Consider the following 20,039-nt stretch of genomic DNA (forward strand, 5'->3'; position numbering starts at 1 on the left):
TTTGATTCAGTAAATCTAGACAAAGTTGAGTTTTCCTTAGGCTTCCCGCAATATTATACTGACCAAACCCATAGGAAGAGTAAGGGAAGGTTGGCCCTGTGTATTTTAGTTCTTACATGTATTCTGAAATGGCTAAATGGAACATGCATGATACATTCTGCAGTCCATCTAGATGTTTCCAGAAACCATATTTTGTCTGGTGAAAATCTGAAAATTTAAAACACTATTTTCACTTAATAAACAGCTAGGTGTCAAAAGCCAAAACGCATCACTGTTTCATTGTGAGATATGTTGGGGCGTTTCAGTTTGGTTAGAGTGAAGTTTGAAGTAGAAATGTGCCCCTTGACCAAAGAGGTTAACACCTAGAAACAGTTGGCTCATAGTGTGTGGTAAGGCAAGAAAAAAAAAAGTTACATAAATTTTTTTAAGGAGGTCTTGTAACAATTCTGAGCAACAGCGTGAGCCAATAATTTACAGTCATAACACTAACAAGTGATACTGAAAAAGGCCAAGAGTAAGCACAGCAAAAATCATTATCTGTACTTGTACTTCTGCTGAGGATTTCACCACAGTAATGGAGAATGAATTACAGTCTAACTTAGCAGGTCTTGGTGTAATGCGAGTTGGGGACATATTAACCTCATTGACAACTGAATTGCTCCAATGCATTTAACTTCTGTAACATTTAAATATGATGGCTCATAAAGAGAGGTCAATTTTAAATTTATTATCATGAAACTGAATGTCTCTTGGGGCTACCACTTCTGAGTTAATACAAAAAATTTGACATTTAAATTGGATTTCTGCATGGATGCTCAATGCGGTTAATGACAGGAAGCACCTTAGCATCAAATCTAGTGTTTTGATAGCAGCCATTTCATACAGCCATTTCGATATAATTGAAAGTTAAGTATTTCTTCACTGTCTTAAGTAATACACCTACTAATCACTAAACGTAGGGTGGCAGAGATTGCATCAGAAGGATCGTTTCCATCTCAGTGGCTCGATAGGCAGTCACCCATCATCAGTCATATCATGACTGTCCTTTTTTGTTGTGTCACAGCAGGCGCAGCCGCCTAATCCATCAAACACTTTCATGTGTCACTGTCCTATGTTTCAAAGTGGAAGAAAACAACAACAAATCCTTCCGCGATACGCAATCCATCTGAATCAACCAGATTGTGTCAGATGTGGATCGCTGTGCTGGCAGTTGGAGCAACCTGTTTTAGCTGGTGGTTTCCTGAAATACACGCCCGCCTATTATTCCTGTGCCCTTTGGCCCAAATCACATTATGGCAAACCATTTCAAAGCTTTTACATTGTACACCAAGAACATATTGGTCAGTCTTTTTTTAGACAAAGTGGTTTAGAAATAATGGAATAAAGCTGTGGCCTTCAGATTCACTTTGTGTTAAAATCTAGGCCAGGCTAAAGCTACAATTGTACAAACAGCGTGCTTAGAAAAGAATGGATGTCTTAGAATGTAAAGCGCCTTAGTAATAATAATCTGTTGACTGACAAAAACACTAGGTCGCTTGACCACAACCAACCTAGTGACCAGCATAATTTGTGCATATGAAAATTTGAGCATGTGTGCACATGTGGGCTAGCAATGCAACACAAGAAAGTTGAGAAATGTTCAATTTTTGTTGCCATCTGCTGTCGCAGGAAACTTTCACCTTTTGCTGTTGTTCATCACTCCCTGTGTGTCAGGTCCACAATGGTGCGCTGCTGTGAACTAGGTACCAGAGAGGCTTTTAGGTTAAGATAGTTGGTAGATTAACTATCTACCAACTATGCAAAAAGATTAATATGCATTAATGCATTAAAATGTCCAGATTAGTCACGTTTTCTGCTATGCATAACCTGTACTTATATAACTAATATTTCAACCATTTAAAATTTTAAATATACAAATGTGGGCATTGATCCCAGTTGGTCCATCTGATTGTTTGAGATGTCAGTGTCTCTCAATTAATATTTTGATAATGATTACTATTCAATATATTATGCACCTCAAAAATGTATGCTGCCTCTTTTTTTAATGCGAACATACTTGGAAAATAACTACACAACGAGATTTAATTAATACTTATAAATCTTAGGGTGACGGGGGAAGTTCTATTGACTTGAGGAGAATTTATTAACATTGATTTCAGACTTTTAACGTGTAAAGAATGTTTATCAGGCGAAAAAAACAATTATTTTTTTGTAATAAAGGTGACGGTAATATTTTTGCTTTTCGGTTACACTTTGCTTGTGATTGCTGCGATGCATTCCATTTGAATTATTCTCAATGTGAACTATCATCAGATTTTAACACTGACAGCTACATTCATCATACCGCATGTTGCCGCTGGCGGTAGATTTGCATAAAGGTTTGTCGGGAGAGCTGAATGAAAAGCGAGGCCTTATTTTGGCTTCGTGGGGTCTTAACCGTGATGGGAGCTCAGGAAGCTGACTAATAAAATGACAATGAGTTTCACAATCACCTGGTTAAAAAAGTGCATTTCAACTGAGTCATGGTCAGCAGGATTGCAGCAACTGCCACTTGGGACTGATGGGAGTTTTCAGGACCAGGCAGTAATGGGGAAATGTGATTTCCATTCAGGATATGTGGCAATGCTAGACTGAACACGAGCAGGCTTTCAGGATTTTTATATAACACCAACAGAAAACACCATCTTGGATCAATATATTACAGCATGCTATGAAAAGAGTCGGCCCTGCAGATGCAGCTTATGGATTAGTTTACAAAGAGTGTTTGCAGCTTTTCACAAGAGTTTAAAATAATTAGAAACTGCATAGAAAAGTCTTTTTGCCACAAGCTATGTGAGAAAGTTCTTAGATATCTAATCTAAATGGATTAATGAAAGTAAATTATCTTTACACCTTCCTTTAAGCATCCGTTCCCCTTTGAGATAAGCAAGGATGGTGGATAAATCATTTAGTTTTATATATCCTTGGATTCAATGTGTTTCATGCTTTAGTAGCTGGGGAAAATGGGGAGGGGAGGGAAAAGATTAAAAAAAAGACTTCTAAGCAGCTCAGAGTATTTATGATTTTTTTTCTTTTGTATACGAGAAAAACTCTGAAGGCTAAGATGCGGTGAGAAACATCAGCCAGCAAGAGCAGTTATTGAATCTTGTAAATCTCCCCTACATGTCTATATTATGCTTATTTCAAGGTGTTTGTTTTGCTTCATGGCTGGTTCATCTGGGCCGACAAAATTAAAGGCAGACAAGGAGATAGAAATAAAGAAAGAGGAAATCTTAAAAAAAAGGCGGGGTAGAAATAAGGCCAACAACATTCTACAAAATGTGGAATTTGTACAAATGAAAAGAGAACTGAAGAATAAAAAAAATAAACTAAAAAACTAAATTAACACAAACCAGACATCAGGTATTTGAAACTCTACAAATGTCTTGCAACTGAAACATGTTATCTTATTAGAAATAAGACTCCACAAATAGGTCTGCCACAATAAACAATAAATCAATTACATGATAAATTAGACTCAATAATTTCCATTTGCACAATTTATTGTTTTTCTTTTTTCTCTCTCTCTCTTTGAACCAAAAACTCTGGTGCATTGGTCTAAAATCTTGTTTACAGAAACTTCATGATTGATTTTTCTTGTTGTTTCTGCTGTTCTGTTGATTTATTTTGGATAATTACAATGTCTTCCAGTTTCAGTGTTAAATGTTCATTAGAATTTAAAGCTTATTGGTCTTTTAGAAAGTTTTCTTACATTATTATGCCATTACCATCAGATTACATGAATATATAACAACATTATCATTTATAGTGATGACTTCTGGAACAATGTAATATCCAGAAAAATTTGTTATCATGACAGACAAGTCAAATAATTCATAAATATCCAACATAGAGGAAGTCAGAGACGTTCTTGACACTTTTTACTGATGTCTATCAAAACATCTAGCAATACTATCATCTCCAGCCAGTGTTTCGGTGATGGGAGTTACAGGTATGTCTGCTCGAAATACAGAAAACCTGTAATCGTGATATTTAAAAGTGAGTTGGTTACCTGAAACAAGATAAACCTAGTTTTCTAAAAAGTTAAAAGTTTAGAACTATAAAAAAATATTGTCACAGTGTACCCACAGTTAAATAAGATGGCAGAGGAAATGATAGAGAACTGGGATTTTTCTGTATCTGCAGATGGTGGTGGTCTGCTGGCTATTAGATGTTTATTTTATTTTCTTTCCATCATTTGAATCTTCACACCGTCCTCCCTGAGCAATGAGAGTCTATGCAAGCAAGCATTTTGATTCTGCTACAATTGTGACTTGACATTTTATGCAGCTGTAGACATGCTGTTTTGAGCTTGCAAAAGTCCATTTTACTACATGACAGACTATTCAAAACAGGCAATCTTGCTGTTTTTACCACAACTTTTGTCATTTGATTTTTTTTTTTTTTTCTCAGGCTATGTCGCTATGACAAACACTAGTTCATAGTTCTGATTAGTTTGGTGACCCATTTCTCTTTGAAATGCCTTGTTTGCCTTCATCTTTTATAACTCTGAAATGTTTTGATAAAGTTATGAACTGCTAAATCAAGGATTTTTAGAGTTTTGTCTTAGAGGGCCTTTTTGAACTGCTTTGTGCTAATAACTTCTATCCTCAGACAGATCTTCTCTTCACTGAGAAATAGAAGCTGGGAACAATCAGATTCGTTTTATGCAGTAAACCATTATTGATTAGATTGCTTAGTTGAAGTCACATGACAACGGGGGGAAAGAGGAAAAGTCGGGTCTCGTTAATTATTTTGTTTGAGGAACTCATTTAGATTCAAGAAGTGACTGTCTTCAGATTGTCTGTGGCTTTGATTCATCCATACTGTCTTGTTGTTTTTCATTCATTTTGGACATATTTTGAAAACACTAGAAATGATTTCCAGCTATTTCCTAAATATCCAAAATTTACAAGTGAAAGGGCAACATTTGTCAAGGCTATGTCTAAACAGAACTACTTTTATGACTCTCAAACACAAAACAGTACACTTCTCCGCTTTAAATTTGCATCAGGAAGAAATCACTTTCAAGTAAATTGTATGATTTCAATCACGAAGACGAAGGGCATCATGGAATTAAAATACCATTAGTATATACATATACATATATAATAGGCTGCTTTTAGTTGCAGCCTATTTTCAAAAACTGGTTAAAAGTATAAAAAGCTTTAGACCTTACTGGTAATTTCAAAAATACAAAAAATGTACAACAACATACTACAGAAGACAATATTTCAGTTATGGGTATGCTGAAATATAAGATGAAAAAGTTTTTAAAAGCTCATTACAGTGCAAACTTCTTTAATTTAGTCTGCTAAATGGCAAGTTTTCAACATACCCCATTAACTTTGTAAATCAATATCTAAGCTACTGGCAAACAGAAATATTGCTTGGGCAATTTTCAACTAAAGCAGGAATGGAAACTGGTTTATTAAAGTTTGTCAGCCTGATGTGAGAGACTGCCTTTGTTGTAAACCTTGGAGTTGAGAGTTATTTATCACATTGTCACAGAATTTCACTTCTCATCCGGAGCCAAAGTAGCTCAATATTTCTACAGAAATAGCTTAAAAACATGACTGTGACAAGAACAGACACAGTTTTCATCCTCAATCAATTATAGATCAGTAAGGGTTACAGTCTGGGTTCAAATAATGTTTTCATATTCATTATAAAACAACAATTTAACTATTTTAGCGCCACAGATTTAACTAGGCAAATAAAGGCTCATGTCAATAAATTACTAAGTTTGTATTTTTTAATAAGTTTCACTTTTGGAATTGAACTTGTTATAATTCCAAGGTGAGGGGAATTATAACACAATTATATAGTTGTCTGTCTGTTGACAGACAACTAAGCCGTGAAGAGAGTAAATGATGACATGTAATGCACATTAAAAAAGGGAAACAGGAACAATCAACGTTTTGCATATATGTGTAGGTTTAGTTTGGGTCAAAATGAAGTTGCAGTAACATGAGAATTAGCAAATGTTTTCTTTCTCCTTTTTTGAGTCATTATGACTATGGAAATGAATCATTACTCACTATTCAATAATCATAGGCATGTGTAAGGTATTTTGAGCTGCTTGCAACAACAGCTTCCATAATTTTCCCAGCTAATACACGTTTGGTTTGTTGTTAGAGTTGTTATGGTCATACAAAATATTTTAGAGGAAAAAAAAAAACACAACCTAAGTCAGATTTTATCTCGCTTGATTTACTGTTAAATCGAGCATGCACTGTAAAATTGTACCTGCACCCCAGCTCACTCCATCACTTTCACATGCATGTCTAAACACAACACAATGGGCATTAATGCAGTTGTGAGCAATATTTAAATTACCGAATACATGTGCTTTAACGGATTAATGAAGCCACTGACGTTAAATACCACAGGAATGAGCAGAGATGCGGTGTGTATGCATGGAGCCTCACCTCATTGGCGTAGACCCAGTGACTGTCCTTGGACGCAAGGTTGGTTTCAACGGCCTGCAGTGAGAAAAATATTAATCAAAATTAATTTCAGCTTAATGCAATATCTGCAAGAATGGCCATATGATGGTACAGTAAATAGAACTAATCAGTAATGAAAAGTAAATATAAAAATGAGTTCATATTTAATAAAAAAAACCTTTTCATTTCAAACGGGATTCTTCAAATAAAGGGTTAAAATCAAGGATTTATGTGGTCATACTTTATTAAAAGATATTCAGAAGACAAACTTTATGAAAAAGCCTTTGTGTCATGTTACTATAACTAGAACCACAGACTAAGATGGGCTATTCTTCATTCATTGCTTCTTTCAGCTGCAGTGTTTCTTGTTGTCAGAGATGTCAACATGTCCTGGGACCCAACAGAACACAACATTTAACCTCTGACATTTTAGAACGGTGGCTTTTCTTCAAAACACATAAAAACATGGGATAATTGAATCGCTCATAATTTCAGGGTTCGATGATTAATGCTTTAAATCAGGGGTGTCCAAAGTCGATCCTTGAGGGTCCTGCGTTTTTGTTCTCTCCCTGGTTTAATGCACCTGTTTCAAATGATGGCTCATTAGAGGCCTTAGGAGAACACTGACATGCTGAGAAGGTTGTTTCTACCAAGAGGGAGAGAACTAAAACATGCAGGTTGCCGGCCCTTGAGGACCGACTTTGGACACCCCTGCTTTAAATCTTCAGTACATGTAATTTGCTTCCTAATCTCCCTCACATGCCTAATTTGATCTCAGAGTAGAGGAGAAATAAAGTGGAAAAATGCACAATAAACCAAGCTAGCCTCTAACATGTACTTTGGTAAAAAGTCTTTTTTTAAATGAATTTGAGAATGGAGCCTGGAGTGACACACGCACATTACAAGCCTAGTATTAAAGAAACTGCACCAACCTCACTTTTTTTAACCTGATCTTCCAAATACATTTAGATAATGAGTATTATTACTCACAATGTCAGTCAGGCTGCTGGAGATAAGCAAGGCAAAACACTGCAGGATTTGCTTTTAACGAAAATAATGGTTTCACCAAGTACTGCCCTGTTTAACCAGAAGATAGATTTTGTCACTGATTTTCTGCTGTACAGTGCCCATAATTTGAGCAAATGACTGTTTACAATGATCATGGTAATCTTTTCTCCAAAAACTGTGTAACTATTTTATAAATAGCATTGTGGACTGAAGGAAAACCACATGTTAGGACAAAGGATGCTTTAAAAATATTTTAACCCTGGTATCCCCTGAACACAAGGGCACACTTTTCTGCAAGTTTAAATCTTTCCTTTTATTATCCCGCCACACTCCTATCACAGTGTTTCCTTTCTGAAGTTGAAAGCCATTTGCACAGCCAAAAGCCTTCTTATTCAAAGGTGAATTTTGGGTGAGAAAATCAGATTTCTCTAATCCCTATGCTAACCCCCTTTGTAAGGTGGTTATGATAGAGAGCAGAGAGTAATCTGGTGTTCTTGGTGTAAATGAATGCACATAATGACTCCATATGCTTTGAACATAGGTGAAGTAATCTCACAAATAATTTTCAACCCCCCCCATGTCATCACTGAGATTGCGTGAAACTTCCGTCTGTCATGGTTTAACATATCAGAATTTGATGCCTGTAGAAATACGTTCAGAGTAGTACAACCACAACTTTTCACTTTAGGTTTCAAGCATCAATACAGCGTGTTTCAAAAATATTTTGAAATATCCAGGATGTATTTCATCCAAAAAAACAGAAAAGAATTAGTAGAGTTTGTAAACGTCAAAACTTCCTCCATGCGCATATCAGTGCAATGTTTACATAATGCCAGTGTGGCACATTTCAGATGCCACAAAAATGCTTAATTTACAGAAACAATGCAAAGGTTTAAATAAGTTCAAAAGGTTTTATGGACAGGCACTTCATGAAGGTACTGTTCACTGCTATTTTCAATTTGCTCGCCTATCAATGGTGCAGTGACAAAATCACAGTCTGTTTCCTTTCATCTTGAGACCTGAATGCTTTTAAGAACATATGAGACCTACTTTTATTTGCAAGTTACAATAAAGCAAATTAAGGCATCTGTTTACCCAGCAATGTGAGAGCTGTGTCACTTTAACAAAACTTAAATCTCAAACATATTTTAAAGCCATTAAACCTGTAACTTATAATCAGCATTTATTGGGTTTTTAAAAGCAGATATTTTTTAAAGGCACTTTTTCACAACAACAACAAAAGAAAACAATGGCAGACACTTTTAAAACAGGAAATGTAGGAACAAAGAAAACTCTAGCAAGGAGAACCAGACCAAACCAGGAAGGCAACACTAGATGTTTGTGAGGTAAAGTTTACCAGGGAAAATGCCACAGAAGACAATAAATCCCCCCCAAAAAATTCTTCTACATCTTTAGTAATTAGCTTCAGCCATGGGCATTGCAGTGGTTATGTGTGCTGGGGACATGTCCCTCTCACTTTTGAAAACAATTTGTTTGACTCACCCCCCACATTTACAATAAAATATTACTTCCCCCAGCGCCATTTCCATCTACCTACAACAACTCTCTACTCTGCATTCACTAGTACAGGTTGCTGAAAAGGTAACGTCAATCTCATAAACATCTCACGATGTCTAGCTTGCGTCTAGCATTCAGGTTTTTCTTTCTTTTTTATTGCATATTTCTCAGAAACAATGCAATTTGTAAATATACAAACATTACTTAAAAGCCTCAACATAGGTGAATAGGGACAGTCATAATCCATTATATATGCCTTTCAATATTGAAGAGATTAAGAAACTGACTTCACTACCCGATTGGCAGTTTGAACAGCAGAAATTGTCATAGGTAACCAACATTCAATATGCCTTGTACATTGTATGTTTTATAATGCAATATTATGTTCTTCATAATATTGAAGAGCGCATATGAATCTGTTAGGTAGAACAATTAATGTTCTACCTAACATTAACTGTTGTGCTGAATTGAAATGTGTTGGATTAGTTTGACAATTTTAGATTATGTTTAGGGATTTATTTCTATGAAATGATCATTTGTCAGAATAATTACTACAGTCTTTCTAGAACATGGGCCATAATTTTTCATCTCTTAATCATCACAAGCCTTTTGCCAGTTTTTTTTATTTTTTTTTACTTTTTTTATATATATCTCTAATTATACTGCGACAGGTGCTACAATAAAAAAAAATAAAATGGTTTCCTGGTATTTGGGCAAAGACGCAATAGTTCAATTAAGGGATTAGTCATTACTACAGAGTCAATTCATTGTGACTAACAAAAGTAAACTGACAAGCTACAATAATTAACTACTATGTATGAATTACTATTCAAACTTAAAGGGAGTGAAAGGTATTTTTTCCCTGGCAGCCATAGAAGTCACACAATGTTTTTTTTTTTCTTTCTTCAATTTGAGAGAAGAGGTTAGGGTGATAAATGACACACAAGCAAGATATTTTTATGAAAGAGGTGGATTGCATTCAAGCTTAAAAACAATCAAGTTGTCTCAAATCAAGCAACTGTGCATTTGATTAAATGGTAATCTGGATAACCTGCCAAGCTTGTCATGAGTGAGAGCTGATTGTGAATCTAATGGCAAATAATCACAAAAATATTTCTTGTAATTGCAGTAATAAGAAAATAGCAACAAATTCCTGCCATGTGCGAGCAATCTGTCCATTCTCACATCACGGATTATAACATCTCGCTCTCTCTAAATAAAATCTGACAATGGTAGCTATTGTTTGCCTTGAAGATAAAACCTTGACATTCCAGAGAAATGACAGTTCTTTGGGGATAATTCATTCTTCCAGACAAAATCTGTCAGATGGCATAATGGTAAAGTCAAGTGTTGTGGTGAGAGTTAGTTAACACAAACAATGCCAGCTGGGATTGATGTCTTGGCGCACAACAGACAACAATGCTTGAAATGTTCTGCGTCCTTTTTGAAGGCCGGCTAAACACTGACAATACCAGACACCCTGGAAATGAACCTTTGCGAATGAAATGGTGTTTGAAATCTGATGCTCAGCTACATCTGTACTGACGCAACAAACGCATAATTGATCTGTCATTCTGGAAGACCTCATTCTTTGCTGCGTATTGTTTTCTCCAGTATCGTCCTCCAGGGGGGAAAAAGTCAAGAAAGGCAGTGAAAGCAGGAGTGTTATGAAAATGCAATTAGATAAGTGAAGTATGAAATCGAAGACGAAATTGATGTTAGTTGCAGCAACGTTTTAATTTACTAGCGCCTAAGGTTGGCTGTGTGGGAACCTAACTTTTGCACTATTCTGCTTAATCTGTTCCTTGCTAATTTCATGTCTGTTAAACTGAGAAAGGATCTTCCTCTCTGCATAAAAGTAATCACATCAGAGTCTAAAATCAATCTCATAAGATAAATGCTATGAGCATCTAGGTACAATACTTTGACACTGTGTGTAATTTTTTTTTAGTTGAAATGTAGAGAAATGTACATTTCTCTAGTAATTAAAACATAAGACAAAAGAACAGCATTCAAAATATTTTAATTCTGTCTTCCTGCTGTGAGTGGTCAGAAATTTTATTTGTAGAAAAGGTGATGCAATGCCACATACAACATAGCGGCTACTGACAATTAAGACTTCAGCATCTTGCATTAAGTATTACTAAAGCAGACATTACAAAAACATCTGCAGCATCTACTTGTAAGATTTGTTAGTGCTATCTTGTGGTATTTGACAGTGTGCTCTCTGACAAAGAGAAAAAAACAGTTTATTTTCTGACTGGCCGGTCACCGGTCAGGGCCGGTCAAGCAGGCTATCAGTCTGCTCCAGTCAACAGCCCATTTTTTGGTGGATCGCCACATAAATCATCCTACAACAGCTGTTAAATACTGTTAGAAATACTGTTAGAAATTTTTATATGCGGAAAGATGCAAACTAAAACGTAGAATTGCATAATTACAATGAAGAAATTGCTGTGTGATTTCAAATAAGAAGGTGGTGGAGTCTATGACTTGTAAGGAAATAAGTGCTGAGACACTGCAGGAGATTATTGAAATTATTTCACAAGCATTTCTTTTGAATGAGCAGCATACTTCAATCACACCTGCACCAGAAGGATGAATTTCTTCATCAGCATGTCAAGGAGTCTGGTCATGAGCTATTTATTTTATTCAGGTATCTTGCTGGGGCTGGATTTGGGCACCCTGTTAAAGGTGTTCAATATAAAAACAATTGTAAAACTCTAGGTTCTACCTTTCCCAGATCAAAATGTTTGCACTTTGGCTGATAAAGTCTGCAGTTTGTTTGGACTTTTAGAGTTCACATTTTTACTTTCTAAAAATGTAGCATTACTACAGAAAATGGGAGAAGCAAAACTGGCTGCAGCACTTAAGCTACTTCTAAAGTAGAACAAAGGAAGTTATTGATCTAGTTGCACAATTATTACTACATTTAAAAAATAGTGTATAATAATTAACAGCTTTAAATGCTTTATGAGGCCATTCCAACTCAGTTTCACATGGAACAACATCCTGGTTTTCTCATCCTGATAAGGAAGAAAAACTCTTCCTAAAAGAACATGGATTTGTTTGTCTTCTTCAACTCACTCTGTTCCTCCTTCTCTCACCTAAATATAAATACAATATCAACATTTGCTTCATTTGAAGCAATTCACTCTAATTTCAAGGTCAGGTCAGTGCACATAGCAACCAAACTTTTTTTGTGTTGATTTTAGGCGAATTGCTTCCACAGACTCTTGGCAGTAATTTAAGGAAGATGGACAATGAAAAGGTCTCGGTAGCAGACACAGCTCTCAATGTTCCCTCTGTGATAGGGTCTCACAAAGTAACCAGGAAGGAGTAATGAGGTCTGTCATAAAAGATTCACAATACTCCCTTTGACCCCAGCCTTGCCACTGTTGCTGTGGAAACACACTTTTAAACACACTTACTCTGCTCTATTAACTCAGCTTTGAACGAAAAGGATGCCAACTGGCCTTGGTTCGCAACTGTGGAGCAATTCAAACCATAAAAAGTAGAGTTGTATATAGAAATTCAACCTCTCTAACAAATGCTAGGATCTCAAGAGATAGTGCAACTGGTAGAATCAATAGACCAGAACAAATCTTTACTGACCTTACAGTAGTCAGTATTCAAAACCATACCAGCCTTACAAGAGAACAGCACAGCCATGTCTCATTAAAAACAAATCTTGACGCCTGTTTGCCATGGCACCCAGGCTGCTAGCTTCTACCTGTGCATAAATAGTTTTCCACTTGCTTACAATGCAGAGATGATTGGAATCCTCATTATGAGGCACCTTCAGAATTTTCTAATCAAAATGCGATACTTTTCTGAGGCGATGGACAAAAAATAAAACAGGTGGATAAATGGAAAGGTTGTATGGATGGATTGAGACAGTATGAATATATAACGCGCTTACATTATGGGACCAAAAAAATCTGAACATTTTATATTACATCTTTTATTCAGATTGTAGAGAAGCCACTCATAATACATATTATAATCTACACCTGTTGGGGTTTTACTCTACCTTTTAATAAATTTAACTAGGAAAACCCATAACACTGAGTTAAGTGTTACATTTAACGTTAGCGTATGCTGTTTGTCAAGTAGAAATGCACACAGTTATTTTCGTCAGCCATTTTTAATGTTGAAAGGTTTTTGAAAAAACAAAGTGAGAGGTCAAACATACAAAATAAAACATAAAAAAAAAACGTTTTTACTTATTTATTTTTGTTGTTGTTGGGAGAAGCTTGTTAACGTGCCTGTGTAGTATTTACATTGATTGTACCCTGAGGAACCACAGATGAAAACTAGTCGTTACGGCTAACTCTGGCATATTTTGCAATGTGAATCGTCCCTTTTGACATCAACAAACAACAACCACGCCTTCTCTTCTTCCCCTCCAATATTCTCTTGATGCTTTTATTTGCAGACTACTGGTTTTTATTGGCTGGAGTGAGTAGAGAGGTGTCAGTATCACATACAATTTTGTGTCAAAGGAAAATACTACAAAAATGTCCACGCTGTAGGTGTGTGAAAGCATGAAGTTGCTCTTCTTTGACTCTCCAGAGATATATTCCTGTGGGTAGCTGTGGGCTGTTATGTGGTGAGAGGTACGTCTGTGATTCACAAACAGGATTAAAACGCAGTGTGACGACTTTTGAATGTGACACCAGACTGAAGAGCTTCCAAAGTAGTCCCATTCACCAAGGCAGTAAAAGCCATTGGGCTGAGGCTTTTGGAGCAGTTTTCACAGTATATTTCAGTATCACAATGTGTGTACTGTAGTCTTTCTTTGAGTTCACTCCATTTAAAGAGAAGTGTTTTGGGGTACTGCTTATAAATGGTCTTCAGAAGAATCTCATTATATTCCACTAACGCTCTCCTGGAACTAATTTGAAGAAATATTCTTTTTTCCATTTCGAGCCCTACATTTGGCAAAAAAAAAAAAAAAAAGCTTATTTGCGATTGTTTTTTTCCTTCCTCATCTATATAATACAATCATCCCACTGCAGTTTATCCTCATACTGTATAATAGCACCAGAACACAAATCTGTCACCCTCAAAGAAAATTTACACAGTACATCATTTTAAAATCTTGTATTATCTTTTACCTATTCTGCAAAAAAGTTACTATGTCCAGACTGATGCATGCATAGCAATTTTTCTTAAACTTTCAATGTTATCTTTTCATTCAACCACAGTTAAACAGAGGCAACTTGCAAGTAAAAAATGTTACTTTGTACTTAACAAGTATTTCACTTGGTGTGCAGCTAAATTATGAACTAATTTCAGATCTAAGATTTTAAGGAAACAAGATCTGATTTATGAATTATGTGACGAAGCTGAAGACTTAGACATGCAGAAATATATTTACTGCACTTTAGAAGCAGAAGAAGTATGTACTTTATCCCAACACACATGTAGCATTGCCAAAAAATTTAGTTTTTAGAGTATAAATAATTTGGAGCAATATTTATTGCTTGTTAATGTTAATATTTTAGGAAACAAATTTTATTAAAGAAATTTTTGAAACAAACCTTTGATTAAAATATGTGTTTTGTTTTTTCTGGACAGAATAAAATTAGTTCTGCTCAATGTTTTAAAGCTTACATGTTCAACGCAGCAAAAATTGTCCTTCATATCCTTTTTATGAGACATCAGAAAAAGTACTGCTTTGGCCAGTGTGTTTTTTTTCCTGATATTTCATGCATTTCCATAGTTTTTCCTTTTGAAAAAAATTTGAACTGTTTGAAATTAATTTTGGTCACAAAAAACACAGTGGCTCATTGTGTGGAAACAGTATCTTCATAATGTCTCAAACTTCAGTTAGCAACTTATAAGCGACACTTCTGATTTTAGATCAATCTGGCTTATACCAGCTTGCTTTACTTGAGTTACAACTAATTGTAGCATGTGCTAATTCTACAGTTTGCTCATGTAGATGCATCTAAAAACTGATATCAAATACTTAGACTTCAAATTTCGAGTTTAAGACAAGTCATTTCACCACATTGCAATATTTAATTACATTGTACTAACAAATGACTGAGATTTATGACTTTGTTTAAAATAAATTAAGAATTTCTTTGTTTATAGTAACCTGTTAAAGTTTGAAAAAGTAAGTCATTGGGTCTCATTTACTAAATATTTCTGTTATTTGATGCTGTATAATATCTGCTGTGATAGATGAATGACAGAGAACAGGAAGCGGCTGGACAAACTCATTTACAGGGCTGGTTTGGTTGTGAGCAAGATGCTTGGAGTCTGCAGGGATTGTCTTTGAGAGGTTCTGCTGGAGCAAGGCACAGAGAATCCTGGCCTGTGAGAGTCACACCTTTCACCTCATGCTGGCTGAGCAAGAGAGCAGCCATTTTGAAAAGATTCCTGTCACTGGGCTGCAGGACTGTACGCTTCAGGAGGTCATTTATCCCCACAGCTTTACGCAGCAAATGTCTGTAACCAATGATTTGATTTTATAATGAGATACATTTTATTTCACTTTCTTAGTTTATTCTATTCATTCATTCATTCATTCATTCATTCATTTAATTAATTTTACTGTATTTTACTATTGGACAAAATTATTAAGGGATCCATAAAGTAATCTTGATATGGATTTAAATACAAGAACTGCCTTCCATAACAAGATGATTCAATTTTTAAACAGCTAATTAGCCATTTATCATGCATTAAGGATCTTATATTCTCTTGACAACACAACAAATAATCTCAACTTCTTAATCAATCCTCTTCAAGTGACTCTATGTTGAAAGTCGATCTTTAGTTTTATATATTTTAATTGGAAGTTGAAATCTAAAACCAATTTCTTTACTTACATTAGGGAACAGCTGAGCTCTGTAACTCTACAGTTCAGACCCCTTCTGCCACCATGGTGGCAACCTCAGAAAGCCTCTCAGCCCCGGCATGTGCTGTGGACTTGTTTCTCATATTACTTCTAAGGAAGTACTGCCCTCCAGGTACACTCACACATTTAGACAACTCCACACGTCGACTGCTGTAATCTCTGCTCCAGGGTACACTCTCATGCTGTGTTGTGAAAAGTGCCTGAAAGTTACAGCTGGTAGAGAAACTGCCAGCAGAGTAGAGTGACGAAAAAAAGCAATAAGGGAGACTAAAATATGAAGATGGTCTTGTTAGATGATCATAATTTCAGAATATGAATGCAAAAAATAGTCTACAGCACTTTATCGTGCACCCCAATAACATTATCCAACCATCATTGTTCTATCAAAATCATTGATATTGACAACAATAAAAAGGAATTTCAGAGTATGGCACTACAAGAGGCACTACAATGTATCGCAAATTGCTTCTCAAGGGCATTTTTAAGGATCTAACAAGTATCCAAATCCTCGTGTGCAAAACAATGCCTGCAGCAAAAAGCCAATAAGCTGTTTTTGCTTTTGGAACATACCATATTTTCCGGACTATAGAGCGCACCTCACTATAAGCAAAGTTTTTAAAAAAACTGGAAACCTACATATATAAGCTGCGCCAGGCTATAAGCCGCTGATATCTCCGCCGCTCTCAGTTTTTCACAATGGCGCAGCAGAGGGCCGCATCCTTAATAAATCTGTACTGCCAGATCGATAGACTTCAACTTAACAGCTGCATCATGTGAACTTCTTTGTGTGGTTTCCTTGTTGAGGGGGTATGAGTTTGAAAACATTTCTCCGTCATGCCTGCTGCTAGCATGTGCTTGTTCTAAATGAAAATGAGTGCTTTGTTCTTTGATTTCCAATTTTGACTTCCAATGATTCATTTCCTGCTAAAGAGCCCCCTGGTGGTTGAAGAAAAACCCACAGAAAAGCCGCACCAGGCTATAAGCCATATGGTTCAAAGGGGAAAAAGTAGCGGAAATCCACCTTGACTTACAGTAAACAAAATCCTACTGAGATTCAAGAAGTGAGATCCAGATTTGAATTTTAACATGCACCTCCATCAATAGTTAATTGTGCTGTGCAATTAAGAAAGTTGCTCGTAATAAGAAGAGGTCAGTGGCTGATTTTCTTTGTTGTGAGTAAAGCAGGGGAGACTTCAAAAAGGTAATTCAAGTAAATAATAGGGAAAAACTGAATGCATGCCAAAATGTTTTGGCTTGTGGTTGTCTTTGTTCCTATATAAGGGTGAGCTCCTATTGCCTCTGTTCTTTGGTTCCGTAAAAAAAAAGGACAATTTGAAGTGAAAAGCCTGGGAACACAGTGGCAAAGACCTTAACAAAATCACACCACATGATGGTGAATTCTTTTCTTAAGAGTCTTAAGAAGAAAACGGCCCTAATAGAACTGTAATTCTCCTGAAAAATGAAGGGACGTATTTTAAATAGCTGAACATCAGAGGCAACGTAGGCAGCTTCGATCTCCCCCAAAACGTCCTGACTGAACAAAAGTGAGCAGCATAAGTGGGCAGACAAAAGAAACAGGCACGAATGTACGAGAGAGGCAGCTGTAGGAGGTTAGCTGGGCTAGAGGTCTCCATGAATCTCATCCTAATTAATCTACAACATCGTGAGACATGTCTTCTCAGCGCATCGTGGGAAACCAAGAGGTGTTGAAGAGTGTGGGAGTGTGAAAGTTTAAGTTTTGACATGATGTTAATGCTAAAACACCAGTACCAAGGGAGGTTTGAAGAGGAAGGAAAAAAAGAAGAGGCGTTAATTATGACACTGCTTCAAATAAAATATTCTGAGATACCCCCAACATAAATCTGTTTTATTATTATTGTTATGCCTTGGTATTGAACATACACTGCCAAAAGGAACGTGCAACCTATCCTAATTTTACATGACTCTCCATACCATTTTTTTATTCATTTTAAAATGTTGGCATAACTCTACATATCTCTGATCTTCTGTATCTGGCACAAACAAAGTTGGATCAATAAAACCGCAATATTTTGCATGGAAACCTTTTTGTACTACACTGCCTTATCAAAGTGTTATGAAGAATCAAACCTCTTTTTTCAGCCATCTATTCCACGGATTGCCCAAGATTCAAGGATCCCCAACAAGACTGCCCTGATGAAACTCAGCACTTGTGGCATTTCTATTTGAAGACAGGCACTCATGCAGTCACTCAGACAGGCCGGCTTCCAAGAATGCTGATGAATGAGAATTCAATTTGACCAAAGCAGGCCAATGCTCAACTGGATGGAGCCAGAAACCTTCAGGATGTCAATTTGTGGGTTGAATTAGACTGAAAATTGACTTGTTTGGATACCAGGATGTAGTTCTTTTTTGATGAAAGAAAAAGAAAAAGAGCAGCATTCAATTCTGAGGATACTATTCCAAGAGACAGGGGGGGAAAGGGAGCAATCAGCAGTGGACTTTTCAACTGGATATTAGTAAATCATCAGAGGAAAAAGGCCAAACACGACATTAAAAGTCGTAAGCATCTCTAAGAAAACATCTCTCTATATTCTGACAATAGTTTCTGACTATGAGAATACTGACTGTCAAGTATTGGTCAAATACCAACTTATTAGACATCATCACAGCTGAATATGAGCATCTTAAGTAAATCATAAAGGTGAAACTCATTGATTTGTGGAGTGATTCATTTTGAGTGTAAATCTCTGTAATCTTGCTGATTGTGGTTTATAGTGAATAAAACAACTGATGAAAATTTTTATTTGATCACAAACTGATAAATACGTATTTCTAAAACAAAAATGTTTTGCTACGGCAATAGTGTGGCTTACACAATCATGTGGAAGTCATCCAGCAGCTAGTGACTGACGCTCACCACAAGAAGCCTGAGCCACACAAAATCACGGCTAAGTAAGCTGGCGTTGGACGGGACAAAAATGTGGTCAAAAAAGGTGCATAAGTAACGAGAATAAACAACACACAAACGGTGTGCACCAAGCCTCGAGTCTGTAAAGGAGCTGCCACTTACTTACAGTAGCAGAGCATCACTGTGCCTAACTGGCCAGCAAATTGGCCTGACCCAAAGCCCAGAAACAAACTATGCAGTATTGACAAGAGAAAGATAGCACAACCATAGACTGATTGCATCCATGCCAGACTTAATAGATGCTTTATGCAAAATGAGTCTTGCCAAGTATATAATGCATATCCTGTACAGACATGTTACCCCAGTATAAACACATTTCTGTATTTGAAAAAAAAAATAAACAAAGCAAGCAAAAAAATAATAATTCTACTGGTCTAGTGCTATGAAGTTTTCAGAGAAACCAATAAACCACAATCTCACGCTGTTATTAGCCACAGGCTACAACTGAACAGAGAGGAAATGCAAAGTGATTAAAGCACTTACTTGAGCAAACCAGTTGCATGAAAAATGAGAAAATTGTTTCTGAGCAGTGATTTTTGACTCTGAGGGGGAAACAATCAAATTTCCCCGAATGCTCCGATAGCAGCCTCAAATAATGGCCATGCTGCTTTATAGCTGGCACAAGCTTTTCAATACACCTGGGGTGCACTTTAATTTAATCAGGCAAATCAGGATCAATAATTGTGTCTGAACTGTGACTCTTTGGGACAAACTGCCTGTTAATAGGCCACAATGATTTCAGACTAACCATTTTCCAAAGTGTTTATATGCAATTTGATCCTCTGCTATATTGGAAAGTATCTTTGAGTTAGATAAAGCACAGCAATCCCAGAGTGTGTACAAGTAAAGCCCTTATGTGCATTGCCAAGTGTCTTAAAAAATAAAAATAAAAAAAATATGGATTATCAAAATTCATTTTTCATTTTTGCTGCTCCTTTCCATACATTATGTAGTGAAGAGGAGAGGGAAGACTGCGCGAAGCAGAAATGGAGGGAAGGGAGAGGACGGGTTCTTAAAGCGGAGAGGGTGGAGTTGTTGGAAAGGAGAGGGGGTGCATGATCAAAGCCTATATTTTGAAATCACTTACTTCTCCATTAGTTTGATTAATGGGGCCAACTTCCCAGGCAGACAGAGGCAAGGGGCTTGAAAAATGATGCAATTACTGTTTTTTGAATAGGGGGCTGAAAAGACCTGTTTGAAA

The 20,039-nt window shown here is 36.3% G+C and overlaps 1 protein-coding gene across 1 annotated transcript in view; it reads right to left on the reverse strand.

Annotated features, from left to right (window-relative positions):
• Positions 1-20,039, reverse strand: part of grid1a (glutamate receptor, ionotropic, delta 1a) — a 239,526-nt gene that overhangs the window by 41,217 nt on the left and 178,270 nt on the right. Inside the window, exon 5 of the mRNA XM_032553886.1 lies at positions 6,471-6,524. Coding sequence (XP_032409777.1) covers positions 6,471-6,524 — 54 coding nt within the window. The remainder of the gene's footprint in view (positions 1-6,470; positions 6,525-20,039) is intronic.

Source organism: Xiphophorus hellerii, chromosome 22 (genome assembly GCF_003331165.1).
Source record: "Xiphophorus hellerii strain 12219 chromosome 22, Xiphophorus_hellerii-4.1, whole genome shotgun sequence".
Classification (NCBI taxonomy): Eukaryota; Metazoa; Chordata; class Actinopteri; order Cyprinodontiformes; family Poeciliidae; genus Xiphophorus; species Xiphophorus hellerii.